At 46.8% G+C, this 23734-nt stretch overlaps 1 protein-coding gene across 1 annotated transcript in view; it reads right to left on the reverse strand.

Moving 5' to 3' along the window:
- OLFM4 (olfactomedin 4) overlaps positions 1-4714 on the reverse strand; it is a 33095-nt gene extending 28381 nt beyond the window's left edge. Inside the window, exons 1-2 of the mRNA XM_060235224.1 lie at positions 4682-4714; positions 2349-2501 (exon numbers count right to left, since the gene is read on the reverse strand). Coding sequence (XP_060091207.1) covers positions 2349-2501; positions 4682-4714 — 186 coding nt within the window. The remainder of the gene's footprint in view (positions 1-2348; positions 2502-4681) is intronic.
- Between the last annotated feature and the right edge of the window lie 19020 nt (positions 4715-23734).

Consider the following 23734-nt stretch of genomic DNA (forward strand, 5'->3'; position numbering starts at 1 on the left):
TGCAAAGCAAGGGAGTTTGTCCTAAGTAGAATAACAGGGATTTCAGATTTTTGGGGAAGCAAGATGGATCTGTGGGGTCTGGGTTGGATCTAATGAATCACAAACTCCTCAAACCCATGAACTCATTCTATGCACAATTTATTGGGTCCAAGACATCACAGGATCAAGGAAGAAGTTCCTCAGCTGTGTCCCTCAAGCAGTAATATTAACTGATCAAAGGACTTCCAGGAGATGAATCACCTCTCTTTTGACCAGTTAATGAACCAATTGAAATTAAATCAAAAGAGTTTCTGGCTCAACATTAGGAAGAACATTCCATCTCCTTCTGTCCTAAGCTTTTGACTTTTCTGCAGTCTTCATTCTTAAGGCTGACACACTTCTTTCTAAACCAGCATAGCTAATAGCAGCCAGGGAACTTTCTGCCTCCTTGGCTCCTCAGTGGCCTTTGGGCAGCTTAGCCAAATACTGGAGTCATTCACTCACCCTTCAGAATTTGCCAGCCTCTAGGCGGGGCCTGGAGACCTCCAGGAATATTACAACTGATCTCCAGCCTAAAAAGATCAACTCCTCTGGAGAAAATGAAGGGGGGGACTGTATGGAATTGTACCCTGCTGCTGTCCCTCCCTTTCCCTCCACTGCCAAACCCCCAACCATCAGGTGGAGCCTGGGGGTCTCCCAGAACTAACTACTGATCTCAAGACTATAGAGGTCAGTTACCCTGGAGAAAATGGCTGCTCTGAAGGGTGGATCGTGTGGCATTGTACCCTGCTGATGTGCCTCCCCAAATCTCCAGGTATTTCCCAACCTGGAGTTGGCATCCCTATGAACTACTCCCACTACAAAGTCCCCTTTTGTACTGATTGAAGGACCTCTCAGCATCCTTTCCCGCCCTTCTGACAGAGTCGGTTGTTCTATTTCACATCTGAAAAAATAGTTAAATTCAAGCCCAGTAGCACTTTAAAGGTAGGGGTCCCACGGCGCAGAGTGGTAAGCTGCAGTACCGCAGTCCAAGCTCTGCTCCCAACATGAATTTGATCCCGGCGGAAGCTGGGTTCAGGTAGCCGACTCAAGGTGAATTCAACCTTCCATCCTTCCAAGATTGATAAAATGAGTTCCCGGCTTGCTGGGGGGAAAGTGGAGATGACTGAGGAAGGCAAGGGCTAACCACCCTGGGGAAAAAAGTCTGCCAAGAAAACGTCATGATGTGATGTCACCCCATGGGGTGGTAATGACTTGGTGCTTGCACAGGGGACTACCTTTATCTTTTTTTTTAGCACTTTAAAGGCCAACAGGATTTTCAGGGTGCCAGCTCTCCTCAGGAGTCAAATCTCCCTTCATCAGAAAGGAGCATGAACAAAATCTTTTTTCAAAGTCAGAAGGTGGGAGGGGTGTTGTCAAGGATGCTTGTGGGGAGTGCTGTGCCAAGGCACCAGGTATTCTGTCATCAGCTTAGTTAGAGCAGAGGGCAAATGCTTGGGGGCAGAAAGTTAGCATCTCTAGTGAGAGAAGAATCCTACATCCCTATTCAGTCCCAGAGCTGGATTAACAATTAGGCAGAGTAGGCACTGCCCTAAGGGCCCCCACGCTTTTAGGGGCCCCGGGCTGGTTTGCCTCTCCAGGGCCGTGGAGAGAAGCCCAAGGAGATCGGAGTTTGTGTTTGCCTCGCCTTGCAAAAGCCCAGGGAGATCCAACAGTCTGTTCCCTTGCAAAAGCCCAGGGGGTTGGAAAAAACTCACCTGCACCTTGACTCTGCTCCTCTTTCTTTGGGATGGGAAGAAGGGGGCACTTTTTCTCGCCTTGCAAAAGCCCATGGAAACCAAAGTGTGAGTTGCCCTTTTTAAGCCTTAGCGACAGAATCCCCTTGGCCTTCCCCATCTTTTTTCATACCTTGGTGTTTTTAATGGAGGAGCATTGGTTGCACAGAATTCTATTGGAGACTGCCTCTTCCACCATAAGAGCACCTGGAAGTCATGGTGACACTTCATCTGTTTTCGAAAATTGGTTATCAATGGGGAGGGGGGGGGGGTACCAGAAGTTAGCTTTGCCAGGGCGCCAGATAGCTTAGGGCTGGCCTTGTGTCTCTTTCTGCTTCTCCCCTGCAGCTTTGTCAAAGGGGCTTTTGAGAAGGTGCCTGCAGGAGATATTAGAAGATAATTTGCAAGGGGGACCCCAAGATTTCAACTGCCTAGGGGACTCCACAGGGTTTAATCCGGCACTGTTCAGCCCTAGGTGGAGTCCACTTTTCTGAACTTGTGAAGGAACTCAGATTCAGCAATCTCATGTTCTAATCTCCCCTTGAAGCTTTTCTGCTTGAGAACTGCCCCTTTTTGGAAAACAGGGTAACTTACTTTGGAGAGCTCCTGGTCGAACTTCACGGAGAGTGTTTGGGCTAGAATTTCTAGCCGCTCAACCTTCTGCACAGGAAATGTGGTGTCTGGGAGGTATACAGAACAGTGGCACAGTCCATTTTCATCTGAAGAACCGGTGACATTGGCAAAAAGCTGTGAGAATATGAGAGGAGGGAAAAGGTCAGTCAACCAATCGGATGGTGGCCTTTCTCTCTAATGATCGTCACCCAGGGGGAAGAACAAGGAAACAGCATTACTAGGGCATTTTCAAGACCATTCATAAAAATCAGTTGTGCTAAAACTGTTTGCCTGATTGTTGTTGAAAATTTCCACGTGGAACATTTGTTCAAGGATTAATGCCTTGCTGCAAGATAGAAGCCAAAAACAACCCCCATTGCTGCTCACCTTGTCCGAAAGGGGCACTCCTCACCCCCATACAGCTGTAGCAAAGTGTGGATGTTTCATCTGCATTAATGAACATATGAACATATGAAGCTGCCTTCTACTGAATCAGACCCTCGGTCTATCAAAGTCAGTATTGTCTACTCAGACTGGCAGCGGCTCTCCAGGGTCTCAAGCGGAGGTTTTTCACGCCTATTTGCCTGGACCCTTTTTAGTTGGAGATGCTAGGGATTGAACCTGGGACCTTCTGCTTCCCAAGCAGATGCTCTACCACCGAGCCATCAGTCTCCTGGATAAAACGGCTGCTTTGGCGGATGAATTCTCTAGCATTGGATCCCTCCCCTCTTAAAGTTAACAAAAGGCCAGCTTGGGATGGTGGACTAGTTGGGTTAGTCCCTTCCCCCAGAGGTAGAACAAGGTGCTGTTCTGCTGCCACACCCCTTTAGGTGATTAGCATGTTAACACTGGGATCTGTTCGAGGGGGGAATGTAAGATTACAACGTAAGCACATATTTGACAATATCGGCTCATGAAATGAACCTTCATAAAGCAAGCTTTCCCCTCCTCCTCCTGCAGCACCCTACTCAGGGCTCCCAAATTGTATTCCTGGGGGGGAGGGGGAATCAGAGTACTCTTAGAAACAATTCAGGGGGGGCGGGGCGGGGGATTGAGGGTGTGCAGCAGGAGGTGGAATCAGCAGAAATCGCCTTTTTTCTGTGAAGACAGAATCAGATCAGAATCCACCGCTGAGAATCACACCATGGAGCAGAGATTGGCTTTGTGTCTTATAATATTTTATCTCTCCCAGTGTCCCTGCACTTCTTTATTTGATCCAGGCTGTGCATTGATAGACACAGACATACGCATTGATAGACACAGCTGGTTGGAGCCTAGCCCAACCTAACCCCCCCCCCCCCCCCGAGCACTCAACTGTATGAGCACGTGGATCCCTTCGTGTGCCTTCCGGCGATCAATTCCTCAAGGGCAGCTTCCCGGGCTCCTGCATCCATTCCCCCTGCTCTGTCCAGCCCTCCTTCCTTGGCCCTCAACACCACCCTTGCTCCCCCTTCCATGTCACCTCCACCCTGACTCAGCTGTGCCCAGCACTGCAGATCCAACTTCCAACCAGGATCCTCATTTGGCCTCTGTGCCCTCTTGTTGGCCCTCCAGAGGAGCTGTCCAAAGATTTGCCAACTCTGCTATTAGCGTATAAGAGGTGGTTATTTAAAAACATGGGAGTGGGGAAGGGAGAATCCTATGAGAATCTTGGGAAACCCTAAGGGGTAGCAGTGAAGGTAGGGCTGCCAACCTCCAGCTGAGGCCTGGCAATCTCCCAGGATTTTAACAGATCTCCAGGCGACAGGGATCAGTCCCCTGGATAAAACGGCTGCTTTGGTGGATGAATTATCTAGCATTGGATCCTGCTGAACTCTCTCCCCTCTCCAAACCCTGCCCTCCCAGGTTCCAACCCCCAAATCTCTAGGGATGTCCTAACCTAGAGTTGGCAATGCTAAAAGAGCAATAGTGTCTTCCAGGTAGGACCCTTGAAAAGCAGGCAACGACATTCAGAGTGAGTCAGAGAACTGGTTGTAATGAGAAATTTTTAAAAAGAACCCTCCGAATTCTCCACAGGGCTTTGAACTACACAGAATGTTTGTGTACAAGCAAAACAGCACGGATTTGCTATAGAGTCTATCCCTGATTTTCTTCTACGGTCAGGCAAACAACAAACACCTTTGTGCACTTGGCAAGAGAGGGAGTCCACAGGTGAAACCCTGGCACCCCAATGGCACAGGGCACCCTATTGCTGAGATCTCATGTTCCTCTGATGTGATGGTCACCCTCTGAATAGGGTCCTTACAGACTGACCTCAATGACAGAAGGAAGCAAGACTTGGAGAACCAAGTCAATCATCCTAAGATACCTCTTACCTCATTTCTGGTCACTGTTGGAGTGGTACCCATGGCTACTGCATTTTGGAGGAGCAAGAGGAGCCCAGCAGCTGTGGTCAATTTCATTTTCAATGCCTGGAGGGATGCAGCTGAGAAAGAGCCAGGAGGGCCTTTTTATGAGGTGGCCTGGGGATTCCCCAGTCGGAGGGCCTTGCGCCAAAGACAAACTTGCACAATTGCGCCTGGCATTTCCTCCCAGGGCTGATGAGCACATCGCCAGAGTGCATGAGTAATTGATTCGCAAGATCAAACGAGAACAATACACGGTGTGTTTGGTGAGCGCCAAAGGATCCCAGTAGCTTATCAGAAGGACCATAAAGATCTGATAGATTTTCCTGCCTCTAATGCCCATTTTGCAACTGCTGTTTTCAAGGGTATTTTTTTTTAAGAAACTGTTTTCATTTGTATAGATCAGGGGTGGCCAATGGTAGCTCTCCAGATGGTTTTTTTTTTTTGCCTACAACCCCCATCAGCCCCAGACATTGGCCATGGTGGCTGCGGCTGATGGGAGTTGTAGGCAAAAAACTTCTGGAGAGCTACTGTTGGCCACCCCTGGTATAGATAACTTAATTTAAAACATACTCCCCAAGTCCCAAAGGTCAATGTGTTCTTTTATTTGGATAAAAATATGGAACAGAGGTCCATCAGTGGCTATTAGCAACTGTGTGTGTGTGTGTGTGTGTGTGTGTGTGTATGTGTGTGTGTGTGTGTGTGTGTGTGTATATATGTGGGGGGGGTGTGGGGGTGTACATATGTGTGTGTTTATGTATGTATGTATGTATGTATATGTATGTGTGTGTGCATACACACACACATATATTGGCCACTGTGTGACACAGAGGGATGGACTGGATGGGCCATTGGCCTGATCCAACATGGCTTCTCTTATGTTCTTATGTGACACAGAGTGTTGGACTGGAGGGGCCATTGGCCTGATCCAACATAGCTTCTCTTATGTTCTTATGTGACACAAAGTGTTGGACTGGATGGGCCATTGGTCTGATCCAGCATGGCTTCTCTTATGTTCTTATGTGACACAGAGTGTTGGACTGGAGGGGCCATTGGCCTGATCCAACATAGCTTCTCTTATGTTCTTATGTGACACAGAGTGTTGGACTGGAGGGGCCATTGGCCTGATCCAACATGGCTTCTCTTATGTTCTTATGTGACACAGAGTGTTGGACTGGAGGGGCCATTGGCCTGATCCAACATAGCTTCTCTTATGTTCTTATGTGACACAAAGTGTTGGACTGGATGGGCCATTGGCCTGATCCAACATGGCTTCTCTTATGTTCTTATGTGACACAGACTGTTGGACTGGAGGGGCCATTGGCCTGATCCATCATAGCTTCTCTTATGTTCTTATGTGACACAGATTGTTGGACTGGAGGGGCCATTGGCCTGATCCAACATGGCTTCTCTTATGTTTGCCAGTTTGGTGTAGTGGTTAAGTGTGCGGACTCTTATCTGGGAGAACCGGGTTTGATTCCCCACTCCTCCACTTGCACCTGCTGGAATGGCCTTGGGTCAGCCATAGCTCTGGCAGAGGTTGTCCTTGAAAGGGCAGCTGCTGTGAGAGCCCTCTCCAGCCCCACCCACCTCACAGGGTGTCTGTTGTGGAGGAGGAAGGTAAAGGAGATTGTGAGCCGCTCTGAGACTCTTCGGAGTGGAGGGCGGGATATAAATCCAATATCTTCTTCTTCTTCTTCTTCTTCTTCTTCTTCTTCTTCTTCTTCTTCTTCTTCTTCTTCTTCTTCTTATGTTCTTATGTTCTTCTCTTCTAGGATTCCATTCAGGATTACTACCCATACATAATTTTTCATGACAGTTTATCTTTCCAGAATCTGTTTTAAAATATGGAAAGAAAGTTCCTGTTTTCAGTGAAGTCATCAATCAAGGCCGTCTTCAGTTTCATTCTCAACAATAAAAGGGGGCTTCGGGCAGAAACCAGAAGCAAAAGTAGTATTTTAGAGGAATGGATTGTAAATAAACAGTGGCATGGTTTGGCTTTCTGTCATGTTCTCAGGGTGCAGGCAGGCAGGAGTCCAAAGCCAGTCCAAGGTCAAAGTCCAGGAAGTCAAGCAGGAGCCACGTCACCAATGCAGAATCACAACCCGGAATCAGAAGTCAATGTCCAAAAGCCAAAAGGTCAGGGTGCCATAGAAATCAAGCAGGTCAGGATCAGGAAGGAGCATGGATGCAAGCCAGAGAATAGATTTAATGGCCCATCCAGTCCAACACTCTGAGTCACATAAGAAAATAAGAGAAGCCCTGTTGGATCAGGCCAGTGGCCCATCCAGTCCAACACTCTGTGTCACATAAGAACATAAGAGAAGCCATGTTGGATCAGGCCAATGGCCCATCCAGTCCAACACTCTAAGTCACATAAGAACATAAGAGAAGCCCTGTTGGATCAGGCCAATGGCCCATCCAGTCCAACACTCTGTGTCACACAGTGGCCAGTGTGTGTATACATACATACATATACATGCATACACACACACACATATATATACTGTGGCTAATAGCCACTGACGGACTTCTGCTCCATATTTTTATCCAATCCCCTCTTAAAGCTGGCTATGCTTGTAGCCGCCGCCACCTCCTGTGGCAGTGAATTCCACATGTCAATCACCCTTTGGGTGAAGAAGTACTTCCTTTTATCCATTTTAACCTGACTGCTCAGCAATTTCATTGAATGCCCATGAGTTCTTGTATTGTGAGAAAGGGAGAAAAGGAGTTCTTTCTGTACTTTCTCCATCCCATGCATAATCTTGTAAACCTCTATCATGTCACCCCGCAGTCGACGTTTCTCCAAGCTAAAGAGCCCCAAGCATTGCTTCCACAAGGTTACCAGGTCCTGGGTGGGAGCTATATGGGAGTCTCAATCAGCCTGGTTCTTGGGTGGCAGTGACTCTGCTAGAACTCAGGGCTGAGATATCAGAAGCTTCGGCGTGCCTCATGTCTTCACTCTGAAAGTTCTTTCCGGAGCCTGCTTCGAACTCTTGAGATGAGAGGAGGAGAGCTTGGAGGAGATTGATTGTCAACAGCTGACACTGATGCCTGGAGAGTGATTGATGGGCCAGCTGAGGAACTGGCTGGCAACTCTTCCAGGTCTGTTAATCCTTCCAGCTCCTCCTCATCAGGGCTCATAACACTATCCTAATTGTGTCATGCATGCTGCAGTCTAGGGTTGCCAAGTCTTTCCAGGCTCCGGGGGGAGGGGGGATTATTCTCATGTGCACTGCAATGTGCTTGGCGCAACGACATCATCCAGAAGAGACGGTATTGCACTGGGCATGCCGCGCATATGACACTCTTATCAGTTGGTTAAAAACTCTATGGTATGACTTCCAGGTGATGCCATCATGCAGGGCACGTTGCAATGCATTGGAGGTTTTCAGAGGTGGGGCTCCTCCCGCTGGTCTGTTATGGGGCAGTGGGCTGGAGGCCCCAAAATTGGGGGAATGTCAACCCCCGGTGGGAACTTGGGAACCCTACCACGATCCGACACAGCCTGGCTGCGCCTCTAATCTCTCTGGGACAAATAGAGGGAGCAGAGAGACGTGTCATCCTTCTTTGTTTAAAAAACCAAAACTTTACTTTGCACATGCGCAGAACTGCTTGTCAGGGCGGGTGCGTGAGAGTAGGCAAAGTAGTCAGTCGCCTAGGGCACAACCTGGCCTAGGGTGCACCCCAGACACATTACTCCGGCTCCTGACCATTGTTGCCTTTTCTTCTCCCATCACCAAGCTGCCCTCAACAAAGCCAAGCCACCCCCCTCTCCCCGATGCGTGACTTGGTCTCCCACCTCATCCTATCCCACTACCCTCCTTTCTGGCTTGGCCGGCAAGCACTGATTCTCACCATTTTTAGTAACATATCGCTTTTTTAAAAAAAATGAAAATTAACAATCCATAAATTAACAATGTGAAAGGTTTCAAGTTTTGCGCTCTTCATTTTCCCTATTTAACATGGGATGGAGAGAGTCGAGAAAGAACTCCTTTTCTCCCAGTACAAGAACTCGTGGGCATTGCAGGGCACTAGTGGGTGATTCGCCTAGGGCGCCAGAAAGCCTAGCACTGGCACTGCTGCTTGTTCGCCATGGGTGCGTATTCAGTTATGCACATATTGCTAATTGAGAAAAGAATGGTGCCCAGAGAGCAGAAGCCACAGGCCTCCAAATGTCTTGAGTGTGCAACAGGGTGATTAGATGGCCAGAAAAGCATGATGGGACAATTAGAGCTGTAAATACCAGACTTTCTCAGTTCAGGAAGTCCTGGCCAAGGACAGGGGAAGCGACAGCTGGCGAATGAAACAGAAGACAGACGTTGATATCTGGTCGTGCCCATTAGACCTGGTAAGGAGAAGGGACATTGGACCCAGCTGTCAAGCATCAGTGTTTCAAATAATCAAGCTATTGTTTGAATCAAAGACTTGTTTTATTGATAATCCAATACTTGCTCAAGGTACGATACCTTGAAAGTGATACAAAACATTACAAGACAGAGCATCTTAAAGGCTACTTCAAAGGCATAGTTCAGATAACTAAAAGGCATAGCATACAGATGTAAATTGCATAGCAGGATCAAAGCACACTATCAGCTAATTCATGAACACCATAACATCCCTCACTTCTCTTACATTCCTGACTTGCTGATTACGTATGTGAACGACTACTTCTTACAGCATGGAGGTTACTTGCATATTCTACATCCTTGGAACACTGCAGGAGGGGAACTCTAAGGAAACATCTTTATTGAAAAGAAAAGAAATAAAGGAGGAAGGGAGGGGACAGGGGGAATACCAATGCTTACTAATTTAATGATCAGGAATCTTATGCTTGACACCAACAGCCCATCTGATTGCACCCTCAGGTTGCCTCTATGGCTGAGCGGAATTCTGTGCCAAGAATTTTGTCAGGGCACCAGACAGGATTTGAGAGAGCTCAGTGCCATCTCTCTCTCCCCCCCCCCCCATCTTCTTCATTATAATTTTGTGGCTGTTCCTATAGGCGCTTCTTGTCTGCTCCTTCTTGGGTTGTCAAGTCTGGCCTGGGGAATTCTTGGAGATTTGGGGACAGCTCCTGGGGAGGACAGAATTTAGGGAAGGAGGAAGCTGAGCAGGGATGTGACATCAAATAGTCCACCTTCTGAATAGGGTCGCTGGCCTCCAGTAGGGGCCTGGAAATGTCCTGGAATTACACCCAGTGCCCAGACTCCAGAGATCAGTTTCCCTGGAGAGAACAGCCCCTTCGAGGATGGGCTCTTATGGCATCACCTCCCGTCCAAGCTTCCCTCCCAGCTCCACCCCCAAATCTCCAGCAATGTCTCAACCCGTAGTTGGCAGCCCTAAAGTGAAGACCGCCAGACATCTCCCATCTCCTGCACTACACTGAATGAGGAGGGAAGAGGACAAGGGAAAACTGCTGAAGGAAGCTGAGAAGAAATTCATTCAAGGTGCAGCAGACTGGAAGTGGCCTAGATGTCACCACATTCCTGGAAGAATCTCAAGAAACAGAACATATTTGCAGAAGTTGCAAAATTTGCCACATAATGGGTTATGGAGAACATTGTGGAGGGAGGGCTATGTGGGTTGGTTTTTTTTTTTTCTCCCAACACTGTGGACACGCTGCCTTCTCTATAAACCAGTCTATGTTTGTCAAAACCTAACAAGGAAAGGGCAGTTCAAAAGATGCAGTGTTCCTGCTGCCCTTCTTTCACTCCAGTTTACGTAATGATATTCTCAGGTAGAAAAAAGTGCAGGAACCTGGAAAGAAGCTGGAGGGGAGTGTGTGCGTGAGGAGAGGAACTGGAGGGAACTAATCCTGCCATTGCAAGGGGCTGAAATGGTGAATTTTTGGAGCCCCTTCACATCCCTGCCCGCTGATGTATAAGAATAAAGTTCAAGACCAGCGGCACCCTTAAGACTAACAAAGTTTTAGTCGAAGTGTGAGTGCGCATGAAAGCGTATGACTTGAAAACCACCACCACCCACCCTGAATCTAGCCTGTTTTCAAGGCAGGACCAGGTCTACATGCTTTTTTTGTGGGGGGGAGGCAAAATTTTAACATGATGCCCCCTTATGGGCCATTCTGTCTTATGGTCCCATAGAATACAATGGACTTCATACCCCATATTAAATCTGGTAAGGAGAAGGGACATTGGACCCAACATCCCTCAGGTTGCCTCTGTGGCTGAGTGGAATTCTATGCCAAGAATGGAGAGCCAGTTTGTGGTTCAGTGTGCAGACTCTTATCTGGGAGAACCGGGTTTGATGGGAGGGAGGGAGGGACGGTGGCTCAGTGGTAGAGCATCTGCTTGGGAAGCAGAAGGTCCCAGGTTCAATCCCTGGCATCTCAAAAAAGGGTCCAAGCAAATAGGTGTGAAAAACCTCAGCTTGAGACCCTGGAGAGCCACTGCTAGTCTGAAAAGACAATACTGACTTTGATGGACCGAGGGTCTGATTCAGTAGAAGGCAGCTTCATATGTTCATATGATTCCCCACTCCTCCACTTCCAACTGCTGGAATGGCCTTGGGTCAGGCAGAGCTCTTTTATCTGGGAGAACTGGGTTTGATTCCCCACTCCTCCACTTGCAGCTGCTGGCATGGCCTTGGGTCAGCCATAGCTCTGGCAGAGGTTGTCCTTGAAAGGGCCGCTGCTGTGAGAGCCCTCTCCAGCCCCACCCACCTCACAGGGTGACTGTTGTGGGGGAGGAAGATAAAGGAGATTGTAGGCCGCTCTGAGACTCTGTCCTTGAAAGGGCAGCTGCTGTGAGAGCCCTCTCCATTCCCACCCACCTCAAAGGGTGTCTGTTGTGGGGGAGGAAGATAAAGGAGATTGTAGGCTGCTCTGAGCCTCTGTCCTTGAAAGGGCAGCTGCTGTGAGAGCCCTCTCCATCCCCACCCACCTCACAGGTGTCTGTTGTGGGGGAGGAAGGGAAAAGAGATTGTGAGCCGGTCTGAGACTCTTCGGAGTGGAGGGCGGGATATAAATCCAATATCTTTATCTACCTCACAGGGTGTCTGTCATGGGGGAGGAAGGGAAAGGAGATTGTGAGCCACTCTGAGTCTCTTTGGAGTGGAGGGCAGGGTATAAATCCAATATCTTCTTCTTCATCATATGCCCCCCCCCTCTTTCAGTGCCCAAGGCGAGCACCCTCTCTGCCTCCCCCAAGATCCAGCCCTGTTTCAAGGTGCCACTGGACTCAAACTTTGTTCTGCCTCTTCAGACCAACACAGCTCCCACCCTGAAACTAGCTGATTTGTACTTTCTGCAACGTAAAGCACCAGGGAGTTGCTTAGACTTGAGCAGTTTTCTATTTTTCTATTTCCATATTTGAACGTTTACTCCAGGTTGTTTGGTTAAGGCTCAACCCTTTAACCAAACATACAGCACCTCTTGGAATTTTCAATAACTCCCCAAAACAGGGTGAGTATCAACATACACTCCGTTGGGGAGGGCGTGGCCAGGGCCTGAGGGCTCTGCTGGGGACTAGCCCACTGCTCTGCTAGTGCTTCACTCTCCGTGGTCCCTGCCCTGCTGCCCAGTGCCACTGGGGAAAGGTCTGGAGGCTGCTGTGAGCATGGGCAGTGGGAGTGCTTGTGAGCAAAGAAGGGAAGGACACACAAGCAGGTGGGAGGCAGGGAGATGGGTGGGAGGGAGGGAAGGAAGGAAGGAAGGAGGGTGTGAGTGCCTGGCAGAGGAGGGGGGTGGGCTGGGAACTCTCTGCTCAGGACTTTTTGAAATTTGAAACCAGCCCTGCTTGATAAACATTTTCAAGAGCAAAACTAGACATATTCCAGTTTGTTCATTGCAGCATTTCAGAGTCAAGTTGGGCAACTTGGTGCCATATCGTATTTGGAACAGAAGAAATCCATATGTGAAAGAAGAGTGAACATATGAAGCTGCCTTACACTGAATCAGACCCTCGGTCCATCAAAGTCAGTCTTGTCTACTCAGACTGGCAGCGGCTCTCCAGGGTCTCAAGCTGAGGTTTTGAACACCTACTTGCCTGGACCTTTTTTATTTGGAGATGCCAGGGATTGAAGCTGGGACATTCTGCTTACCAAGCAGATGCTCTACCACTGAGCCACTGTCCCTCCCCAAATATGAAGCTGCCTTCTACTGAATCAGACCCTCGGTCCATCAAAGTCAGTCTTGTCTACTCAGACTGGCAGCGGCTCTCCAGGGTCTCAATCTGAGGTTTTCCACACCTATTTGCCTGGATCCTTTTTTGGAGATGCCAGGGATTGAACCTGGGACCTTCTGCTTACTGAGCAGATGCTCTACCACTGAGCCACTGTCCCTCCTCTTTAGTGGCTCTCCAGGGTCTCCAGCTGAGGTTATTCACACCTACTTGCCTGGACCCTTTTTAGTTGGAGATGCTGGGGATTGAACCTGGGACCTTCTGCTTACCAAGCAGATGCTCTACCATGAGCCACCGTCCCTCCCCTTTAGTGGCTCTCCAGGGTCCCCAGCTGAGGTTATTCACACCTACTTGCCTGGACCCTTTTTTAGTGGAGATGCCAGGGATTGAACCTGGGACCTTCTGTTTACCAAGCAGATGCTCTACCATGAGCCACCGTCCCTCCCCTTTAGTGGCTCTCCAGGGTCCCCAGCTGAGGTTATTCACACCTACTTGCCTGGACCCTTTTTTAGTGGAGATGCCAGGGACTGAACCTGGGACCTTCTGCTTCCCAAGCAGATGCTCTACCATGAGCCACCGTCCCTCCCCTTTAGTGGCTCTCCAGGGTCCCCAGCTGAGGTTATTCACACCTACTTGCCTGGACCCTTTTTTAGTGGAGATGCCAGGGATTGAACCTGGGACCTTCTGCTTACCAAGCAGATGCTCTACCGCTGAGCCACCGTCCCTCCCAATCATGGCAATCATGCGCACTTAATAGTGAACTTTCAATCCACTTTCCAACTGGGTTTTACCGTGTGAACTGGCAAAATCCAATGGGAAAGTGCAAGGAGAGTGGATCTATCTGCATTGTTTAGTGTGTGTGATCACAGCCAAGGAGTGTCTTCTTCTAATTGAAAGGACTACTTGTTCCAGTTTTATGGAATGTGTATATATCCATTTGAGGTTGCACCTTTCAACATTTTGTATGGACTAACAACTTTTTTGAAATAATACACAGGACTTGATTATAAAAGACTGTTATTCCACTTATTGGTGTTATACTTCACGGTAGCAGCTGCTTGGATTTTCTACCTAATCCATGAGTTTCATTGATTTGCTGATAAACATTTACTACGGTGTTGCTTTTTCCCAAGGTCGCATTCCAGTTCTGCAGACATCTTTCTTGTTCCCAGGGAGACAAGATTAGGCCCAGGCTTCTCACAATAATCCACCCTCTATTGGGGCCCCATATTATTCTATATCATACTATAAAACCATAATGAAGGCAGGCAGGCTGGCGATGTGTACATGTGTGCGTATACCAGAGCACTATGTGGAGAGCATCCAGGGTTGCTGAAAAGCCAACTGTCATGTCCCTGTACTATGATGTTCATAATGCCTGGAATTGACAGGCAACCATCAGACCCCAAACAGCAAAATATTGTTTTCCAAATACCCTTATTGGACTGGAGCTTTTAAAGGGAAAGGGTGGTACGGAGTGTACGGAAAATTAATGTACTCTCTCACACACAAAGCTGCCTTGACTGAATCACAACACTGGTTTATCAAAGTCAGTATCATCTACTCAGAAGGGTGGCAGCCTTCCAGGATCTCAGGCTGAGGTCTTTCATATCGCCTTATAAAGTTTGGCCCAGAATCTGTCACAAGACTTCTTAAGAACATAAGAGAAGCCATGTTGGATCAGGCCAATGGCTCATCCAGTCCAACACTCTGTGTCACACAGTGGCCAAAAAAACCCAGGTGCCATGAGGAGGTCCACCAGTGAGGCCAGGACACTAGAAGTCCTCCCACTGTGCCCCCCCCCAACAGCCAACAATACAGAGCATCACTGCCCAAGACAGAGAGTTCCAACAATACACTGTGGCTAATATCCACTGATGGACCTCTGCTCCATATGTTTATCCAATCCCCTCTTGAAACTGGCTATGCTTGTAGCCACCACCACCTCCTGTGGCAGTGAATTCCACATGTTAATCACCCTTTGGGTGAAGAAGTACTTCCTTTTATCTGTTCTAGCCCAACTGCTCAGCAATTTCATTGAGTGTCCATGAGTTCTTGTATTGTGAGAAAGGGAGAAAGGTACTTCTTTCTTTACCTTCTCTACCCCATGCATAATCTTGTAAACCTCTATCATGTCACCCCTCAGTTGACATTTCTCCAAGCTAAAGAGCCGCAAGCATTTTAACCTTTCTTCATAGGGAAAGTGGTCCAACCCGTTAATCATTCTAGTTGCCTTTTCTGGACCTTTTCCGATTCTGTAGTATCTTTTTGAGGTGCAGTGACCAGAATTGTACACAGTATTCCAAATGAGACTGCACAATCGATTTATACAGGGGCATTATGATACTGGCTGATTTGTTTTCAATTCCCTTCCTAATAATTTCGAGCATTGTGTTGGCCTTTTTTATTGCAGTCGCACACTATCTTGACATTTTCAGTGAGTTATCTACCACGACCCCAAGATCTCTCTCTTGGCCAGTCTCTGCCAGTTCATACCCCATCAACTTGTATTTACATTTAGGATTTTTGGCCCCAATGTGCATTCCTTTGCACTTGGCCACGTTGAACCTCATTTGCCACGGTGACGCCCACTCACCCAGCCTCGATAGATCCCTCACAATCCTCTCTGGTTCTCACCACCCTGAACAATTTAGTGCCATCCACAAACCCATATTATTCTATATTATACTATAAAACCATCATGGATATATATAAAGGTTACTCAACGCTGATATTAAAAGGCAAAGATTAATACAGTCATGAATACATGTGGGTAGTTACATGCATACTTATATACAACAATACAGGTAGAATTATAGATACGAATACATGAATAAATATGTGAATATGTAAATGGATATAAATTATATGAATATATGTGTGAATACATGTATATGCTTTTTGTAACTGACCATTCTTTAGCAATAACAATACTAACAAGAAAACCACTTGGTTGTTTCTGAATCACAAACTCAACCCGTGCTAGGAACTTGTACTTGACACACCTCCTACCCGATCCTTTTGACCGGAGTTGCTGAGGGGTGGCCCCGCGACCTTCTCCATGCCAAGCAGATGGTCTGCCATGGAAGCCCAGCATCTCCCTTGCCGCCAGCCTCGTTACTGTCATTTGCCATTATCTCCTGATGTAGGTCAGGCTGAGAGAGGGTCACTCAGCAGACTCCCTTGGCATGAGTGGGGATTTGAACCTGGGTCTCCCACATACTAGCGAAATGCTCTTAACCACTACACCACCCTGGCACTGCCCAAAAGTTTCAGCTTCCCCATTTTCACAAGGACATGGTGGGATACTTCTCAGGATTGCTCTTCCAAGAGCGCAGAGGTTGGGACATTAACACCCGCATTGCTTTCAAAAAAATTCAGATCTTGATGCAACGTGGACGTTGTAGTGCAAAGACGTTACTTGTGGTGTGAACTTGGCATAAATGTGGCGTTGCACAAAAACATTTCTTCTTGGCACCACCGATTTAAAAAAAAAAGGTCTACTGTTTTCTGCTAACAAACAATAAACCCATGACCTTGGGTCAGTCAACATTTTAAGTGCATTCTCTCCAGGAACATTTATTTGATCCTGCGATATTACAATGTTTGCACATGTGTGTTTCCTCCTCCTTCCACTCAAATATTTTGGACAAAAGACAAAGAGCACCTATTGTGCAACAGCAGGGATCCAAGGACATGATGTGTGGGCTTGCCAAGGACTTTTCTAACTGCACCAATTACTATTATCAGGCTAATAAACTTTGTTCCTTTGACTACAGCATTAGCAGGTTGTGAAACGAGGAAACTTCACAAGATTTCTCAACTTGTGGCAGAAGTGACACAAAGGTAACCCATTACTTCCTCCTTTGTACGGTTCTCACTAAGATATTGAACATTTTGTTAAGATGCAGTGCAAATGCCTGCATTATGAAACCTTTCTACAACAGGTACATTCAAAGGGAAAAATGATGGATCATTATTCTCATCTAGGCTGCACATTTATCCTTGCAAATAATTTCTGATGATATCAGTGGTCATGGACGATTGGAAAAATATATCATAGAATCATAGAGTTGGAAGGTACCTCCAGGGCCATCTAGTCCAACCCCCTGCACAATGCAGGAAACTCACAAACACTTCCCCCTAAATTCACAGGATCTTCATTGCTGTCAGATGGCCATCTAGCCTCTATTTAAAAACCTCCAAGGAAGAAGAGTCCACCACCTCCCGAGGAAGCCTGTTCCACTGAGGAAGCGCTCTAACAGTCAGGAAGTTCTTCCTAATGTTGAGCCGGAAACTCTTTTGATTTAATTTCAACCCATTGGTTCTGGTCCTACCTTCCGGGGCCACAGAAAACAATTCCACACCATCCTCTAGATGACAGCCCTTCAAGTACTTGAAGATGGTGATCATATCACCTCTCAGCCACCTCTTCTCCAGGCTAAACATCCCTAGCTCCTTCAGCCTTTCCTCATAGGACTTGGTCTCCAGACCCCTCACCATCTTCATTGCCCTCTTCTGGACCAGTTCCAGCTTGTCTATATCCTTCTTAAAATGTGGTGCCCAAAACTGAGCACAATACTCCAGATGAGGTCTTACCAGAGCAGAGTAAAGCGATACCATCACATCATATGATCTGGACACTATACTTCTGTTGATACAGTCCAAAATGGCATTTGCCTTTTTATCCATCGCATCACACTGTTGACTCATGTTTAGCGTATGATCCAATAAGACCCCTAGATCCTTTTCTCACATACTACTGCTAAGACAAGTCTCTCCCATTCTATAACCATGCATTGGATTTTTCCTACCTACATGCAGAACTTTACAATTATCCACGTTAAAATTCATTTTATTGGTTTTAGCCCAGTTTTCCAGCCTGTCAAGGTCATCCTGTATCCTGTTTCTGTCTTCTTCTGTGTTTGCAACCCCTTCCAATTTAGTATCATCTGCAAATTTAATAAGCATTCCCTCTATTCCTTTATCCAAATAATTGATAAAGATGTTGAACAAAACAGGTCCCAGGACAGATCCTTGAGGCACTCCACTTGTCACTCCCCTCCAAAAGGGTGAGGAACCATTCACAAGCACTCTTTGGGTGCCAGCTGTTAACCAGTTACAAATCCACCTAATGGTAACATGATCCAAACCACATTTTACCAACTTGTCTTGTTTAAAACAATTTATTATACTGTAATATATTGTAATCACACTCATCATCTGTTATTAAAGATTAATACATATACATTACATTTTCTCCCCCCTCCCCCCTTTTGATGACCCCCGGCAGTGTATTTTATTTAAATTGTTAAAAAGGTAAAACTTTATCTATTAAAGAATATTCATAATAATTAAATTGCTTAAAAGAAAAGAAAAAAAAGAAAAAGGTAATCAAATAAATTTGTTAAAGAATCTTCTTTTAAAAAGCATTATAAAGCAAAAAGAGAGAAAAAAAGAAAAAACATATGTTATAACTATAATCCATCTTCATAGTAGTCCTTTAATCATTGTCAAAAAAACAAAAAAAATAAGTTCCCATAGTCTTGCTTTTTTACTATAATCCATTTAACGTTCCTTTAGAGTTTAATCATTGTCAAAGATCGCCGCATTTTACCAACTTGTCAACAAGGATAATATGTGGAACCTTATCAAAAGCCTTACTGAAATCAAGATAAACGACGTCTACAGCATTCCCCTGATCCAGCAAGGTAGTCACTTTCTCAAAAAAAGAGATCAAGTTAGTCTGACATGACTTGTTTTTGAGAAAACCATGCTGGCTCTTAGTGATCACATCCATTATAATAATATAAATATTATTATAATAATTGTAAATATAAATATTATTATAATATAAATATAAAAACAAGTGGAGCCCCACAAGGAACTTGCTGGGACTAGGGTAGGAAGCCCTCCCCAGAGATGTTGGGGGGGCAGCAGCAAGGAATTTCCTGAATGCAACAACAGGGGTGGGCTGTGAGTCATGCATTGATGGACAAGCAACTACAGATCAGTACTTTTAAAATGAGAAGCGATTTAAATCCCTTAAGTATGTTTTAAGCTTTTTCTGAAAACCTGAGGCGTCCCCCAAGTTTGCATGAAAATCTGTTTTGTGTCTGCTTTGCCTCTATCAGCATATTTCGATATCCACAGAATGGGCCACGCTTGACTATTAGAATATAGGCCGGCCCAGAGGAGAGAGTCCAAGGGGGTCCCGACACTCATGTTGAACCAGGATCAGAAAAGCACCAATGCGCCATCCAGGGATTCAAATGACACTGCCTTGGCCCTTGAAGCCAGCGGATCCAATAGCCCTGGCTAACTTGTGCCCCGTTGTTTTCGATAAGACATAATCAAAACTAATTTTGTGATGGGGATGTCCCTACTCCTGCTGGCTTGGCTTGCAATTATAATCGCCAGTCACAAATATCCATCAGATCGACGATCTGTGGAGCCCTTGGTTGGAGTTTGCTTGGCAATTGCACATCTAGTACAGCAGCATGTGTGCAATCGGTTTTTGTGCACGAGCGCTGTGTCTTACATGCATGAATTAGCAAAAGACATATCCGCCCTATGGCTTCTTTCACCCCGAGGATTTTCTTCCCATCTGGAGGTTCTGTCCCTCCAGTAAGAAGGTGCCCCCCCAAGTGCCTGGTTTGTGAATTACTTCCTAATTTGGAACTTTTTCGGCATATGACAGCTCCCCCCACCCCACTGCTGTGTATCACTTTAGAGGAGGAGGAGGAAGAAATAGATGATGATGATGACTGATGATGATGATATTGAAGAAGAAGAAGATATTGGATTTATATCCCGCCCTCCACTCTGAAGAGTCTCAGAGCGGCTCACAATCTCCTCTCCCTTCCTCCCCCACAACAGACACCCTGTGAGGTGGGTGGGGCTGGGGAGGGCTCTCACAGCAGCTGCCCTTTCAAGGACAACCTCTGCCAGAGCTATGGCTGACCCAAGGCCATGCTAGCAGGTGCAAGTGGAGGAGTGGGGAATCAAACCCGGTTCTCCCAGATAAGAGTCTGCACACTTAACCACTACACCAAACTGGCTCTCCATATTGGATTTATACCCCACCCTACACTCTGAATCTCAGTCTCAGAACAGCTTACAATCTCCTTACCTTCCCTTCTCCCGAAAAACAGACATCCTGTGAGGTAGGTGGGGCTGAGACAGCTCTCCCAGAAGCTGCTCTTTCAATCTGAGAGCTGAGAGAGCTGACCCAAGGCCATTCCAGCAGCTGCAAGTGGAGGAGTGGGGAATCAAACCAGGTTCTCCCAGATAAGAGTCCACATTCTTAAGAAGGAGGAGGAGGTTTTATACCCCACCCTTCTCTACCCAAAGAAGTCTCCGAGCAGCTTACAATCTGCTTTCCCTTCCTCTCCCCACAACAGACACCCTGTGAGGTAGGTAGGGCCACGAGAGCTCTGAGAGAGCTGGGACCGGTCCAAGATCACCCAGCTGGCTGCATATGAAGGCGTGAGGAAATGAACCTGGTTCTCCAGATTATAGTCTGCTTCTCTTAATCACTATGCCACACTGGTGCTCCACAAAGTTCTTCCCATTTGGGGGGGGGGGCATGTTTGCAGCAGAGAGCTTCCCTAAGTGAATTTCTTCCTATTTGGAAAAGTTTGTTTCTGCAGTGGGAAGAACCCTCCCGGTACCTAATTAATGCATGATTTTCTAACCTGGGGCTCTGCTTAAGCATATGAAAGCTGCCCCCTTCTGCTGTATATCAGTACTAATGGAGTTCTTCCATTTGAGGGTCATTTCTTTGGTGGAAAGCTGCCCCCACACACACACACCAGTTACTGCAATGCTTCTTCTTTGGGATCAGTTTCTGCATTGGAAACCCACATTCGCAATGGATTTCTTCCAATTTTGGCTCGATTTCAGCACTGAAAATACTTCCTCAACTGTCTTTTACTGCAAATCACCAAGCACAGGGGAAGTCCCCACCATCTCCAGTACCGCTGCCTCGTTAATGACATTTTAACTCAGTCCGTGCTTTGTTCATACTAGTTGCAAGCATTTTCAGCACTTGTCTAGTTGCCACAGACTGTTGAATAAAGCGCTTTCGATTCACTTTAGCAATCCTTTGCCGGTGGATCTTGCCATTTCATACAGTAGAATACAGTGGCCAAGAGCATGGAAAGTGGATGAATAGAGGCTTTCAAGCCAAGTGAGAAGCCATCACCTTTCTCTACAGAGTCTTCCTTGGTGGTCTCCCTTCCAACTGCTGACCCTGCTTACCTTCTGCAATCCGGCAAGATCTGACTATACCGTGCCGCTTTCCCTCCCCAACGCCATTGTTCCCATCATGTATGGCAAGTTCATCCAGTAAACTCATATGTGGCATCTCTATTTTGAGGGCCATCATGTTTAGGGTGTCAGGGTTTTATACGCTATAACAGGAAGTTCCAATATGGACACCCATCTTGGCTGTAGTATCCAGCATCAGCTTGTATGGATACTTGGCCTGCAGTCCCAAACTTATGCTAATGTGTTCTTGAAGGGCAAAAGGCTCCTCTGCACACCTTGCGGCCACATTCTGAAAAGGCCCTGTGCTTCCCTGCCTTTAGGTGTTAAAATATTTACACTCTGCTTTTCCTCCTGAAAGCTTTTGTATTCATTCAATCCATGTTCAAATGAAATCATCTATTTAGGACGTCATTTAACAACGGTCAGGGGCCTGTCTAGCTGCGGGACCGCCTTTCTCCACATGTTCCCCAGCGAGCACTGCATTCAGGGACAAAAAAATCTATTGTCCATCCCTGGACCAAAAGAGGCTAGGTTGCATTTGACACGAGCTAGGGCCTTCCTGGTGGCAGCACCAGAATTGTGGAATGCTCTCCCCTAGGCCCTAGGGGCACTGTGGGATCTCTCCACTTTCCGCAGGGCCTGTAAGACCGAACTGTTCCGACAGGCCTTTGATATCTAGCCAGGAGAGAACTGCCACCCAACATCATATAGAGTACTAGGTGATCACCGTCAGAAAAGAAGAACTCGCCTATATTGTAGTGATACAGCACCACGAAATGTTTTTTAAAGTCTTAAATTGTAATCATGTTTTACTGGTTTTTACTGGCTTTGTTAGAGAATTAGCAGAGCATAGTTATCAGAAGCTGCTGCTAAGGAAGCGTATAGTAGGAACAGAAGGGCACACACAGTTAGCAGACAAAGGCAAACTGTGGTTTCCGTGAATATATTTACCAGAACAGGGTCCAATACTCGAAATCTTAGCCATGCCAGGGTCAACCTTACAGTTCAGTCAAAAATAGCAGTCGCTACAGAGAATGGTCCAAATACAGATTCCTAGGTCGATTCACGGTTTCACCAAACAGACAGACAGCATGCTATGCAGAACTCACAATCCCCACCCACCTCACAGGGTGTCTGTTGTGGGGGAGGAAGGGAAAGGAGATTGTGAGCTGCTCTGAGACTCTTCGGAGTGGAGGGCGGGATATAAATCCAATATCTTCATCTACCTCACAGGGTGCCTGTTGTGGGGGAGGAAGGGAAAGGAGATTGTGAGCCGCTCTGAGACTCTTCGGAGTAGAGGGCGGGATATAAATCCAATATCTTCATCTACCTCACAGGGTGACTGTTGTGGGGTAGGAAGGTAAAGGAGATTGTGAGCCGCTCTGAGACTCTTCGGAGTGGAGGGCGGAATATAAATCCAATATCTTCATCTACCTCACAGGGTGTCTGTTGTGAGGGAGGAAGGGAAAGGAGATAGTGAGCCGCTCTGAGACTCTTCGGAGTGGAGGGCGGGATATAAATCCAATATCTTCATCTACCTCACAGGGTGTCTGTTGTGGGGGAGGAAGGTAAAGGAGATTGTGTGCCGCTCTGAGACTCTTCGGAGTGGAGGGCGGGATATAAATCCAATATCTTCATCTTCCTCACAGGGTGTCTGTTGTGGGGGAGGAAGGGAAAGGAGATTGTGAGCCGCTCTGAGACTCTTCGGAGTGGAGGGCGGGATATAAATCCAATATCTTCTTCTTCTAAGCAGACTGCAGAACAACTCGCTGTCCCCACTTTATACGCATGTCAGTCATGCAACCTGGCCAGAGATTGCATCAGCCTCTGACTCAGCATGTTGCATCAGCATAGGTGATGTCATCTCCCCCACAGTAGTAATCAGTTGCACCTGGTGTGTGCCTGAGCAGTGTACTCACAGACATCTAAATGACTAGTACTTAAAATGTGTTCAGTTTCTTCCATATAGGAACCGATCCCTGACAGGTTTTAACTTGTGAATATGAATGTTGTCAGCCGCCTTGTGTCCGCTTGCGGAGAGGGCGGGATAGAAATTTAAAGTAATAAATAAATAATAAATTAATAAATAAAATAAACAAAAGACATTTTGAATTGTATGATTTATTTAAAAAAAAATGCCATGCTACTCAACCATCGCAACACTTTGGCCATTCACTGGAGAGAACCCTGAAGGGCTAAGACGCAAGCATATGCAAGGCGCGATACATTCAGTCTTTCCATGTACCCTAAATGAGTCCTCTGACTTTCAAGCCATTTGCTTGCCTACAACCTAGTGTGAAGAGGAAGAAGAGCAGTGAGGAATACGTCTTCCAATCCTGACTTCCTGCGCTGAAAGGAAAGCAAGCAGCTATCCCTTCATCCAAATTGCCACTGGGCAGACTTAGGATTTCTCCCATTCAGAGGGTTCAATTGCAAGCTCCAGGATGGGAACATAAGAACATAAGAGAAGCCATGTTGGATCAGGCCAATGGCCCATCCAGTCCAACACTCTGTGTCACACAGTGGCCAACCCCACCCCACCCCCCCCAAGTGCCATCAGAAGGTTCACAAGTGGATCTAGAAGCCCTTCCACTTTGCCACCACCCCCAAG

The sequence above is a fragment of the Heteronotia binoei genome, chromosome 3, assembly GCF_032191835.1.
Source record: "Heteronotia binoei isolate CCM8104 ecotype False Entrance Well chromosome 3, APGP_CSIRO_Hbin_v1, whole genome shotgun sequence".
NCBI lineage: Eukaryota > Metazoa > Chordata > Lepidosauria > Squamata > Gekkonidae > Heteronotia > Heteronotia binoei.